The following is a 14,514-nucleotide window of genomic DNA, read 5'->3' on the forward strand; positions in this document are numbered from 1 at the left end:
TAGGGTAAGTAGTTAGTTGAAATGTTACTGGTAGTCTTGTAGCATCTCCAGATGAACTATCCAAAGAGTGTTACCACTACTACTACTACTACCACTACTACTACTACAATACAACAGTTGGAACAGGGATGTGAAATATTACATGAGTGTGAGAGTTGCTCATTGGAGAGGGCATTTTAGTCATCACATACATACACTTGGCTAGGGTCACCCATAGGGTACATTTCTCTCTCAGTGAGCGCTGGGAGCGAGCAGCACTTCTAGCTGAGAGGAGGACAAGAGGAGAGCTCACTTAAACACATGACCAGTACTACCCAAATATTAGTGTGTGTAGGTGTGTGTGTGTGTGTGTGTGTGTGTGTGTGTGTGTGTGTGTGTGTGTGTGTGTGTGTGTGTGTGTGTGTGTGTGTGTGTGTATGCACACGTGTTGCTTACTGTGAAGCCGTTTGTAGTAAACAACAATGCAATTACTCTTTTAACCAGAGAGTGAAGGAGCGAGAGACAGAGAGAGATAGAGACAGAGAGAGAGCGAGAGAGAGAGAGCGAGAGAGTGAGCGAGAGAGAAAAATGAGAGGTGTGTAGTGTAGAAGGGCCAGCTGACATTATACAGCTGGTGAGTTTATGAGTCGTGGTGATTAGCCAGATCTTACCAATCAATGACACATTCACAGTACTTGACACATTGGAAAGAACTAACCAAAAAATGGAATGCTATTTGGTCCTAAACAGAGAGTACACAGTGGCAGAATACCTACCACTGTGACTGACCAACAATTAAGGAACACTTCGACTATATACAGACTCAGTGAGAATAGCTTTGCTATTGAGAGAGGCCGCCGTAGGCAGAACTGTCTCTCAAGAGAAGACAGGCTATGTGCACACTTCCCACAAAATGAGGTGGAAACTGAGCTGCACTTCCTAACCTCCTGACAAATTCATGACACATTTCAGATTATACAGACCCACAAAGAATTTGATAAACTCCTATATCTATTAGGTGAAATACCACAGTGTGCCATCACAGCAGCAAGATTTGTGACCTGTTGCCACAAGAAATGGGCAACCAGTGAAGCACAAACACCATTGTGAATCCAAACTCTATTTATCTGTCTATTTATTTTCCCTTTCGTACTACAACTGTTTGCACATTGTTACAACACTGTACATAGCTATAATATAACATTTGAAATGTCTCTATTATTTTGAAACCTTTGTGAGCATAATGTTTACTGTTCATTTTTGATGATTTATTTCCATTTTGTTAATTATCTACTTCACTTGCTTTGGCAATGTAAACATGTTTCCCATGCCAATAAGGCCCTTTGAGTTGAATTGAGAGGCAGAGAGTGAGATCCACACCCACTGTCTCTCCAGCCACTCTTAACACATATTTGCTACATCCACTGAGAATACAAACACCCCTGACAAACACAACCTGACTATCATTCAAATGTCAACGCAAATTGCAGGGTCTGTTTTTTCTGAATGGCTGGCGTTAGCTGGCCGTAATGATGGCAAGGAGTGGGTGTTCAAGAGGAGCCATTTATGTACAGTAAATTTCAATGTCATATTTATTATAAATAATGTTCTCTACAAAAAAATCTACATACAAAATCTTGGGGAAAAAAGAGGAGTTAGCACTTTAGTAAACCACACACGCGCACGCACGCACACACACAAGCTAACAATATTATCGTCCCGGATCACTAACTCAGCAGATCTCACTCACGTCACCCCCGATAACACACACACACCTCTATGTGTGTCCTGTCAATAGGACATGGAGGGGTTTGGCACTAATGGAGATAAGAGAGAGAAGAGTGAGGATGGTAAAAGAGAATGGGGGGGGCGACACAAAGGAGCACACACACACACAAACAAAAAGGCCGGTCTTTTGTGCCACTGCCAATACCTCGCAAGATGAATACTGTCCATGCAGGTACAATAAGGTACTGGGTCAATTCTAGTTGGAATTGGAATGTGGGGCTAAATTAAATTCTTATTCTATTCTGCTGCCCTTCCCTACTCTATTGGTCTAATTCATACAAAATGTAATGTTCCTGTGTGTGTAGGTGCAGGGGTCTCCATTATGTTGAATTACTATAATTATAGTACTGTAATGTAACGTCACGGCCTCACTGACTTCCATGCAGAAAAATGGTTCACAATAAGGTAGGAGCTTTTTAAACATGCGCACACACACGCGCACACACCTAGTAAGTGTATGTGTACAATATATTGGCTGGACCCGGGTCTGTCTGTGTGTCTGACATTTGGACACCTGTCAATCAAGTCTTTCAATGAGCCAGCGGCGGGAAACAAGGTGCTGGGGGTCAGCGACTCACGGCATCTCCATGGCAACGCCTTCAGGGAAGTTCATAGCCCGCTGGGACGTTGCCATAACCCTGCCGCAGTGTGTGTGTATCTGTGTGTGTGTGTGGTGTCTTGCCTCCATTGTGCTCAGTAAGCCAGGGGTTTTAGGTGAACTATCCTCGTCTCCTCTCTCACTTTGACCCAGACAGTTTAGCCTCTCCTTCCCTACATCCCTCTCTCCAGCCATCCCTCCCTCCCAACCTCACTCCCCTTATGAAGAGCAGGCCAGGAAAGAGGAAGGACCTGCAGAAAGTCACAGCACCCAGAAAGGTCCACTTAACCCTCTGCGCCCTCCCTCCTTCCCTCCCTCTGTCTCCATCCATCACTACCCCACTCGCTCTAGACAATCTTTTTCTGTCTCTAATTATAATACACTTCTCACAGGTTTGTCATTCTTCCCCTCCACTGTTTTCTCCTCTCTCCCTCTACCCCCCCCCCCCCCCACTCTAATTGTGCTGCAAACATAGTTGTTAGGAGGATTTTGTAGGCATGAAAATGGGACTGTGTGTACTAAAAGGTGGGGTGCGTGTGGAAGAGGGTGGGGGTGGTAGAACCATAGGGGTACAAGTGCCCAAATTATCCCACACTGGGGTTCACATGGACAGCATGCACTCAACCACACACAGAAGAGATGAATACACACATACACACACCGTAACCCGGTAACTACAGCTTACACTGTTGGAGAGACGTTTATGACATGAATAGAGAACACATTTAGTATTCTCAGCTAGGGGGTGTGTGTGTGTACATGTGTGTGGATGTGTCACAGGAGGTTGGTGGCACCTTAATTGGGGAGGATGGGCTTGTAGTAATGGCTGGAGCGGAATAGGTGGAATGGAATCAAATGGACCAAATAGATGGTTTCCAGGTGTTTGATGCCATTCCATTTGCGCCGTTCCAGACATTATTATGAGCCGTCCTCCCCTCACCAGCCTCCTGTTGTGTGTGTGTTGGAGGCCTTCTTGGAGGGATAAGTGGAATATAACAACTCCATGATAAGTGTTCTGTAAGTGTTCAGTAAACAGGTCAGTGTTTGTGGCTCACATATTATATTCAACACACACAAACACGCACAACCAAACACAACCACACACACAGGTAGCTTGGGTGCTCTATCCCTTTATGAGAGTCTAACTGTATCTCCAGTGTTAGTCAAATCTGCTGCTAATTGCTGTTTGGTTTGGATTAACATGGTTCATTACTCCAATGTACCAACACTGCCAGGCTCATTACACACACACACACACACACACACACACACACACACACACACACACACACACACACACACACACACACACACACACACACACACACACACACCCCTCCATCTGACTTTCCCTCTCTCACCCCCTCCTCCCTCCATCCCCATCCACGGACAAGGCCTCTCTCTCCGGCTGTTATTCTGGGGATAATTCTAGGGATAATTTTGGGATAATCTCCCACAAACGTCTCGGACTGCTGCCACCCCGTTTGCCCACTGCCTGATTACCAACCTCCCTGTGCCAACCACTTCTACTGACCGCTGTCACGCACACATGCTTCTAGGCACAAACACACATTTTCAAACCTGCCAACCATTCCTACTGACTGCTACTAAGCAGTCAGCTGCGTTCAAATAAACACACACGCTATGTAGCAAGGAGGCACCAACAGGATATTTGTGTGGTTTGATTGCCACCTAGTGGTTGAATTTACAACACTCATTCTACACTCGGAGAAGGTTTTATATTGAATCCTATGGATTTAATTTATTGACCAACACTGCCATCTAGTGCCAAGATATCAGTGTTACTACATGAATGGCTTCAGATACAAATCTAGGATCGGTGCACCCTCAAGTCCTAATCATAACCATTAGGATGTGACATGTACAAATGCAGATAAGATAACATTTGATCTAACTTCATCACACACACACTAGCTGTTTAAAGACATACTCAGATGTCACATGTCACTTACAGGTAGAACCCTTAGAGACTCTTTATTCTGGACCGCAATATGTTCCTCTCCTCTCCTCTCCTCTCCTCTCCTCTCCTCTCCTCTCCTCTCCTCTCCTCTCCTCTCCTCTCCTCCAGTAATGAAAGGTAAAGTCACTGGTGTCGCTCTATTTCTTTCAGCTGCACAACACTTTCAAAAAGACTCTTCTCCTCTCTGCATCCAGGGAGAAAAGGTAGAGTGAAAATTCTCTGTAACTAAAGTACGCAGATCTAATAAACTGAAAGCACATCCCCAGGTGCAGGGAACACTAAATACCATGGGGGAAATAGAGACATACCTGGAGAATTTGGATGCTCCGCTCCCATTGCTGCACTCCCATTTCAATCAAAGAGTCTTTGTCAGATTTAATTCCACCTGATATTCTTAGTGAGAGAAGTATCCCATCAGTGATTGAGTCATTGAAGCTTCTTGAATTGAGGGAGTCACATTCCAAAGCAAGGAGAAGCAGGTCCAGTTACAAGCACCTCATCAGCTCTCCTGCCTCTCCCTTTTGCCCTCTCAGTTTGCTCTGACAGACTACACTCAGCCACAGAGCTTACTCTGCCCTAAAGTTGAGCTGGAGAGAGAGAGAAATGGCATAGAGAGAGAGGCAGAGAGAGAATGTAACTGCCAGCAAGTAGTGACAAACCACCAGCTCACAAATCTGTAATCCATTGAGCTTTCTGAGTCAAATCTGTCCTTCTGTTATGCCGACTCCTCCACCCTCCTCCTCTAATCCAGCCACACACCGTCTTCCCCATTTCCTCTCTCTGCTCCACACTTTATATCATCTAGTACTGCACCGTTATCCTACTGCATTTCCCAAAAATCTTTCAGTCCTCTCTCCTCTCAACTCCTGACTGAGTCAATGTCTGCCCAGAGGCACTCACTCACTGCCCATCCCTCTCTCTGTCCCCATCTTCACCTGTCACTCCTTTCCCCATATTTCATGTCACTCCTAGAATTTCTCTGCCATCTCTTTCCCATTGCTCTTCTTCTCTTCCTATCCTTATATACTCTCCACCAGTGTTCTGCTGCCTTCGCTGCGTCTCCAGCAGACTGCATGTATTATTATCCCCACAATGGCCTCCCAGCTTATTGTTTATGAATTACCAGCGCTGCAGGCCAAACAAAGGCTATTTTCATAAAGAAACCTCCATTTCATTTCAGCTCCAATTAGATAGGAGGCTAAAGAATAGAAGTGGACTGGCCGCAGCCTCTAAGGATGGCAGGCCCCATTCAGAGCCATTCAATGGGGCCTTATTGCTTTCCTTGACAAAGGGAGCTCGTGGATGGGCTTTCAGACTAAAAAACACAGAGTAGAAATGACTGGGAAGAGAAGACAGTCTCCTGTACAATAACAAACCTTTAAAGAGAAGGATAGTGTCTTTCGCTTATCCTTCCATCCATCAATTTATCCTTCCGTTTCTTCGCTTTCTTCTTTTTGGTGTGTGTATATTGGCCTGGACATGAATGACAGACAGTTGAAAGAGAAAGGAGGAGAGAATAAGAAAGAGCAGCTCAGTTCTTCACAATACATGTCAACTCTAAATGATCACTGGCCGTTGAATAGACAGAGAGGAGAGGAAAGTGTGTGTGTTCCCACAGCTGATTGATTTACAGCTTTGAAAATAGAGAAAAAGAAAGAAGACGCGAGCGAGCGAGAGACACCTTGATGCTTTAACAGAACTCTACAATAGTCAAGGGCACATTGTGGCCCTGTCAGTGACAAGCTGTCACTCTCTCTCTAAGAAAGCAGAGGGAAACAGAAAAAAAGAAAGAAAGAAAGAAAGAAAGAAAGAAAGAAAGAAAGGAGAAAAATAAAGAAAATGAGAAAGAAAGGAGTGAGAGAGAGAGAGGACTATGCCAGGTCAAAGATGAACAATGGGACTAAGACAATTTCTTCTTCACAGTTTCTTCCAATGTGTAAACTGTAAATACACTGAACAAAAATATAAATTCAACATGTAAAGTGAGCTGAAATAAAAGATCCCCGAAATTCTTCATACGCACATAAAGCTTATTTCTCTCAAATGTTATGCACAAATTTGTTTACATCCCTGTTAGTGAGCATTTCTCCTTTGCCAAGATAATCCATCCACCTGACAGGTGTGGCATATCAAGAAGCTGATTAAACAGCATCATCAATACACAGGTGCACCTTGTACTGGGACAATAAAAGGCCACTTTAAAATGTGCAATTTTGTCACAGAACACAATGTCACAGATGTATCAAGTTTTGAGGGAGCGTGCAATTGGCATGCTGACTGCAGGAACGTCCACCAGAGCTGTTGCCAGATAAGTTAATGTCCATTTCTCTACCATAAACTGCCTCCAATGTCATTTTAGAGAATTTGGCAGTATGTCCAACCAGCCTCACAAACGCAGACCGCCAGCCCAGGACCTCCACATCCGGGTTCTTCACCAGTGTGACCAGCCACCCGAACAGCTGATAGAACTATGGGTTTGCACAACCAAAGAATTTCTGCACAAACTGTCAGAAACCGTCTCAGGGAAGCTCATCTGCGTGCTCACCAGAGTCTTGACCTGACTGCAGTTAGACATCGTAACCGACGTCAGTTGGCAAATGCTCACCATCGATGGAACGCTGGAGAAGTGTGCTCTTCACGGATGAATCCCGGTTACAACTGTACCGGGCAGATGGCAGACAGTGTGTATGGTGGCGTGTGGGCGAGCGGGTTGCTGATGTCAATGTTGTGAACAGAGTGCCCCATGGTGGCAGATGGGTTATGGTATGGGCAGGCAGGTATAAGCTATGTACAACGAACACAATTGCATTTAATTAACGACAATCTGAACGCACAGAGATACCTTGACGAGATCCTGAGGTCCATTGTCGTGCCATTCATCCACCGCCATCACCTCATGTTTCAGAATGATAATCCACGGCCCCATGTCGCAAGGATCTTTACAGAATTCCTGGAAGCTGAAAATGTCTTAGATCTTCCATGGCCTGCATACTCAGACATGTCACCTATTGAGCATGTTTGGGATGCTATGGATCGACGTGTACGACAGTGTGTTCCAGTTCCCGCCAATATCCAGCAACTTCATACAGCCATTGAAGAGGAGACGGACAGCATTCCGAAGGCCACAATCAACAGCCCGATCAACTCTATGCGAAGGAGATGTGTTGTGCTGCCGTAGGCAAATGGTGGTCGCACCAGATACTGACTGGTTTTCTGATCCACGCCCTTACCTTTTTTTTATGGTATCTGCCATCAACAGATGTATATCTGTATTCCTAATCATGTGAAATCCATAGATTAGGGCCTAATTCATTTATTTCAATTGACTGATTTCCTTATATGAACTGTAACTCTGAAATTTTTGCCGTTTGCGTTTATATTTTTGCTCAGTGTAGAATAGAAAGTAAACCTGTCCTGGCTAGCATCAATCTGAGTGTTAGATCTAGGTTTTATGTTCCTTTGTATTTATGCAGGTATAGTTAAACAGAAGACAAAGTGTGACTTTAGCCAGTACCAATCAGGGAACAAGGTGATGGCGGTACGTTGATAAAGGATGACATTTGAGCCTTTGAGGCGACACCAGCAGAATTAGAGCCTTTTCCTTTAGAAACCAAAGCAGGAGAGTCAGACCACACAAAGGTCTTTGATAGGCTTGTCACATCGATAAGGTGGGATATAATCACACACACAACTTACTTGCCAAAGGAGTGAGAGAAAGGAGAAGATATCTTCATCACCCCATGCTTCCCTGCTTAAATTGTTGGCAGTGTGTGTGTGTGTGTGTGTGTGTGTGTGTGTGTGTGTGTGTGTGTGTGTGTGTGTGTGTGTGTGTGTGTGTGTGTGTGTGTGTGTGTGTGTGTGTGTGTGTGTGAGAGAGAGAGAGAGAACCAACCTCCCTTCCTTTGGATCACCATCCTGGTTGTTGTTATCATCCTGCTCCCAAGCCTTCATATCACGTTGCCTCATAAATACCTGTAGAATGTCATGTCCTGATCTCCCCTTTCAAATGTCATCCTTACCTTTCAGGCAGACTACAGCCCCCCTACAGAACATGATCAGATCTCCTAGAGGCCCCTAGCACCCAGCCTGTACTCGGACATGTTAGCTTGTGTTTATCAGAGAAGATTACGTCTCAAATGGCACCCTATTCCTTTTATAGTGCACTACTTTTGACTAGAGCCCAGAGTGCCACTTGGGATGCATGCATACTACATGTGGTCCTGAAGCATCACCCTGGTTCATTACCTGCTTGGTGACTCATGATAAGCTGGGTGACAGAGAGGCTATGAGACACTGACACTAGTTAGAGATACAGTACACAGACGGATAGTAGCGGATGTACGGTGAGCTTTCTGCTGCAGAGCGGCTAGCGTGGCATCACCTAGGTGGGTGTTGCACATTGGTGGTACATGAGGTATGAATGTAAAGTGCTTTGAGCACCTGGAAAGCGCTACGTAAATTACATTCATCATCATCATCGTCATCATCAGTCTTTCTGCAGTACAAGGACGAGGTTTGGAGTCGCTAAAAACACATTTTATTTCATACCTCAGCAATGTTCATATTTACATCAAAGCGTACCAGTACCAGTCAGTACCAATACCAGCCAGTATTAATACCAATATCAATACCAGCCAGTATTAATACCAATATCAATACCAGTTAGTACCAATACCAGTCAGTACCAATACCAGCCAGTATTAATACCAATATCAATACCAGCCAGTATTAATACCAATATCAATACCAGTTAGTACCAATACCAGTCAGTACCAATACCAGCCAGTATTAATACCAATATCAATACCAGCCAGTATTAATACCAATATCAATACCAGTCAGTACCAATATCAATATCAATACCAGCCAGTACCAATACCAGTCAGTACCAATACCAATATCAATACCAGTCAGTACCAATACCAATACCAGTCAGTACCAATACCAATATCAATACCAGTCAATACCAATATCAATACCAGCCAGTACCAATATCAATATCAATACCAGTCAGTACCAATATCAATACCAGCCGGTATCAATATCAATATCAATAACAGGCAGTACCAATACCAGAAGGTACCAATACCAGTCAGTACCAATATCAATACCATTCAGTACCAATATCAATACCAGTCAGTACCAATACCAATATCAATACCAGTCAGTACCAATATCAATATCAATAACAGTCAGTGCCAATACCAATATCAATACCAGTCAGTACCAATACCAATATAAATACCAGTCACTACCAATATCATTATCAATACCAGTCAGTACCAATACCAATATCAATACCAGTCAGTACCAATACCAATACCAGTCAGTACCAATACCAATACCAGTCAGTACCAATATCAATACCAGTCAGTAGCAATATCAATATCAATACCAGTCAGTACCAATATCAATACCAGTCAGTACCAATACCAATATAAATATCAGTCAGTACCAATACCAATATAAATACCAGTCAGTACCAATATCAATATCAATACCAGCCAGTACCAATACCAATACCAGTCAGTACCAATACCAATACCAATACCAGTCAGTACCAATACCAATACCAGTCAGTACCAATACCAGTCAGTACCAATATCAATACCAGTCAGTACCAATATCAATATCAATACCAGCCAGTACCAATACCAATATCAATACCAGTCAGTACCAATACCAATACCAGTCAGTACCAATACCAATACCAGTCAGTACCAATACCAATACCAGTCAGTACCAATATCAATACCAATACCAGTCAGTACCAATACCAATATCAATACCAGTCAGTACCAATATCAATACCAATACCAGTCAGTACCAATACCAATATCAATACCAGTCAGTACCAATACCAATACCAGTCAGTACCAATACCAATACCAGTCAGTACCAATACCAATACCAGTCAGTACCAATACCAATACCAGTCAGTACCAATATCAATACCAGTCAGTAGCAATATCAATATCAATACCAGTCAGTAACAATATCAATACCAGTCAGTACCAATACCAATATAAATACCAGTCAGTACCAATACCAATATAAATACCAGTCAGTACCAATATCAATATCAATACCAGTCAGTACCAATACCAATATAAATACCAATCAGTACCAATACCAATATCAATACCAGTCAGTACCAATATCATTATCAATACCAGTCAGTACCAATACCAATACCAGTCAGTACCAATATCAATATCAATACCAGTCAGTACCAATACCAATATAAATACCAGTCAGTACCAATATCATTATCAATACCAGTCAGTACCAATATCAATACCAGTCAGTACCAATATCAATACCAGTCAGTACCAATACCAATATAAATACCAGTCAGTACCAATATCAATACCAGTCAGTACCAATGCCAGAAGGTACCAATACCAGTCAGTACCAACACCAGCCAGTCCATTTCTGTACAAATCCCTTCTGACCCACCGGTCAATGACAACACAAGGCCCAACCACAAGGCAGGCCGCTACAAGTCCTTACACAGAAGACCACAAGACAATGGAAATATAAGACATTCAAATGGATAGATTTCATAGTAATTAAATAACAGTAGAGAAGAGGTGAATGAGGAGTTGTTTTTGTACAGTACCATTAGAGCTGTAATGCTTTGCTGAGTATCATTTGTAAACAGAGACGGAGGGAGGGAGAGAGGGAAGACTCCAGGTCCATGTTGGTTTAGGGAGAGATCCACAGACGTTCCTCATTGTTATAGGTGGAGCCACAACTTTTTCCTAGCCATGTGACCTGACCGGGGAAAACTCAGGGTCCTAGTTCTACACACACACACACACACACACAACCATGTTTCCGAAAGCAAACAGTCATTCACACTCACACACGTTTCTCCATCACACACTACCCCCCCCCCACACACACACACACACACACAATTCACTCTCACACCATCTCATATGCACACACACACCTCATAAGTTAGTCTCGTCCCAGGTGGGGTCGTTCATAGTCTTTAAGACCCTCCTGACCACTTTCTCCAGATCTTTCCGTGCCCTCTGCTCCTCCTCCAGTGACCTCTTCATCTTCTTATTGTCCTGTTGAGGGGTCAAAGGTGAGTGCAAGCATTCGGTTGTAGTTTTACTACTTCATCCGTCATAACAGTGTTATGTCAGGTGTCGTAAGCGGTCATGAGCTGTCATATGCCCGTTATAAGCCAGTGGGATGGTGACACAGAGCGGACATTCACCTGTTTGAGCTCCTGTACCTCGTCCCTCAGGGCGTACACTACATCCTCGAGGCTCCTTCAACACAACACACATGGTTAATACCATCCTACAAGGCAAATACATGACTATATACAGGGTCTTCGGAAAGTATTTAGACCCCTTGACTTTTTCCACATTTTGGTACATTTTAGAATAAGGCTGTAACGTATCAAATATGTACTTTTTTAGCAATCTACACACAATACCCCATAATGACAAAGCGAAAACAGTCAAATTCATTACATAAATTTTTTTTTTTTAAATACAGTATTTCAATAAGTATTCAGACCTTTTGCTATGAGACTCGATGTCTCGATGTCTAAAAATCTGTTTTTCCTTTGTCGTTATGGGTAAAGAAAAAAAAACAATTTAAGAATTTAGAATAAGGCTGTAACGTAACAAAATGTGGAAAAAGTCAAGGGGTCTGAATATTTTCTGAAGACACTGTATGTATGCAGACAGTACTGCACTAGTCTACATACTAACTAGTACTTATTCGTTCAGAAACGGAAGCATTCTTATGAAAACACTATCCCACTTTCATTTGGGAATTTCTTCCAGCACATGACGACAGAAACTGTCAGGGGTTACCAAGATACTCATCCCTGACCAAAATGAAGAGGAGGGGAGGAAGTGTGGGAGAGGAAGTAGGGATTAGGAGGAGGAAGAACAAGGGGGAGAAGAGAAGGAGGACGGAAGGTGGAGGTCTTACTTCTCTCCGACTACAGTCTGTCCGTTGCTCGTGGTCTCCTCCACAATGATCTTCTCCTCTCCAGGGATGATGACTTGCAGCCCTGTGTCCCTCCGCATCGCCCCTGTTCCAAACACAACACAACACGCTAGATATGCTGATCCAAGGTCAGTTTGGACTTCCAACCCCTAATGGCTGAGGTTAGAATTGTGGGATCCTAACTCTGTAACCTGATCCTAGATCTGTGCTTAAGCCAAGGGCAACGTCTACACACAGTTTATCTAACATAAGTGATTGAGTTCCTGATTGGTGCTGATTTGTGATCGGCTACATGGTATCGGAAGCAAAATAGACACAACAGGACACAAACACAGGAGACGGTGGAGAAGCTGTGGGTTAGTTAGGCATACACAGAACCACGAGACACAACGACAGAGGAGGCAGAGGAGCCATGTTGGAGAAGAAGAGCAGAAGGAAGAAAAGAGAGGCAAACTACATCCAGATCATCCTGATCCGTTCACCCCTCATTGGTTTTACCTCACCACACCGCTCTCTGTTGCAGACCAAAAACAACAAGGTAACATCAAGTGTATATTCATGAGAGAAAAGACACCATTTTGTTCTCACATTTCCTGTTCCAATGGTTCAGCCTGGAGCCTTGTTGACAGTGACATCCAACACAGTGAAATAAAGCGTGCTTCTGACAAAACATCCAAAATACCAACAGCTAACAAATGACAGATTTATTCAAAACTCAATGATACAGCGTTTGGGAACTCTTGTCATATACGTCAATCTGTATATATATAACAAATACTCTGTAGGTGCCGTTTGTAGGTAGGTCAATAGGTAAGACATTTTGATCACAGGTGTGGGACAGGTCATATACAGCATTGGAAAGCACAGAGGACACAGTTGGACATCGCAGTCCCCCTCCCTCTGTTTTCGTTTTTTTTTTTTTTTTTAAACCGCAGTCACAAAGTAGAACACAAAATATGAGGACAGTCCTATTTTTAGCTCAAATACTCATATAACAACTGTTTGGCTTCTTATTTTCTTCCATTTGCATCCACTATGTACAAAAGAGACACTTGTCCATTATTTTTTTGTTCATGTCCACCTGTCTTGATGAATAAGTATCACACATGACTGCTCCAGCAAGACTAGGTTTCTCTTTCTGAACACTGAAATGGTAGATTTACACAATGGATGAGCTGTACTGTACAGGCACATTTCATATCTATGGCAAGCATGATAACTAGGACACACCATACAGTATAATGTTATACACACACACACTGGGGGTAGTAGGCCAGTAATGGGGGGGGGGGGGGGGGGGGGGGGGGTACAGAAACAGAACTGTTTCAATGCTCTGCCACAGAGATCGTGCAAAAATGTATCCCAACAACTCACGCTCAATATCCAGTGTAAACTAAACTTTAGTGATACCATTTCATCGAGAGAGAGAGAGAGAGAGAGAGAGAGAGAGAGAGAGAGAGAGAGAGAGAGAGAGAGAGAGAGAGAGAGAGAGAGAGAGATCGACTAAGTTCACCAAATCAGTTGTAAACATTTACATACACAGTGAAATAAAATAATTTAAAAATCACATACGTTATACAAAATAATTTAAGGACAATAAACAAATAATTTTTATAAATATATAAATAACACAAACCAGTATATTCCATATATTGTAACAATAACAGCGGGGAGAGAGGACTGATATGAAGTGGACAGTAAAATAGGGATTTGTAATGTGATACCAGGAAATACTTTCTCACAAAAATATCTATTAGCGCATGGAAGAGCAAGGCAGGATATGTGGTAAAGGATATTGGTGTTGTTTGAAACAAAGGTTTCCTACTTGGGACACAGAGACTGGACCTGCCAGGTTTGATGACACTGGCATTGAAGACTGTGAGCCTCTGCTTAGGGCCTGGAGTTTTTACTGGAGTTTTTACTGGTCATGTGATCAGGAATAACCTGGTCCTACAGGACGCTGCCTGCAGTTGAGTTTTAAACACAGATTTGTGTCCTAGAACACAGAGGCTGTTTCATTTAATCCATAGAACTCTAATTTCGTCGTCCTTTGAGTAGTATGAGCAATGGTTACCTTGACTAATTCGTTGGGGTTTCTAAAAACAGACTTCCATGTTGGCTTGTAGGCAGTAGATTTGTTGATACAAACTCTAAATACTAAATACTCAAGTCTGACGCTCGGTCT

The 14,514-nt window shown here is 43.0% G+C and overlaps 1 protein-coding gene across 3 annotated transcripts in view; it reads right to left on the reverse strand.

Moving 5' to 3' along the window:
* Positions 1 to 10,790: 10,790 nt before the first annotated feature.
* Positions 10,791 to 14,514, reverse strand: part of arhgef7a (Rho guanine nucleotide exchange factor (GEF) 7a) — a 37,206-nt gene continuing 33,482 nt past the window's right edge. For all 3 annotated transcript variants that reach the window (XM_039014097.1, XM_039014098.1, XM_039014096.1), the window contains 3 exons: positions 12,312 to 12,414; positions 11,581 to 11,635; positions 10,791 to 11,428 (listed from right to left, as the gene is read on the reverse strand). In XM_039014097.1, the coding sequence (XP_038870025.1) occupies positions 11,306 to 11,428; positions 11,581 to 11,635; positions 12,312 to 12,414 (281 nt within the window). In that variant the 3' untranslated portion in view covers positions 10,791 to 11,305. The remainder of the gene's footprint in view (positions 11,429 to 11,580; positions 11,636 to 12,311; positions 12,415 to 14,514) is intronic.

The sequence above is a fragment of the Salvelinus namaycush genome, chromosome 19 (assembly GCF_016432855.1).
Source record: "Salvelinus namaycush isolate Seneca chromosome 19, SaNama_1.0, whole genome shotgun sequence".
Taxonomy (NCBI): Eukaryota; Metazoa; Chordata; class Actinopteri; order Salmoniformes; family Salmonidae; genus Salvelinus; species Salvelinus namaycush.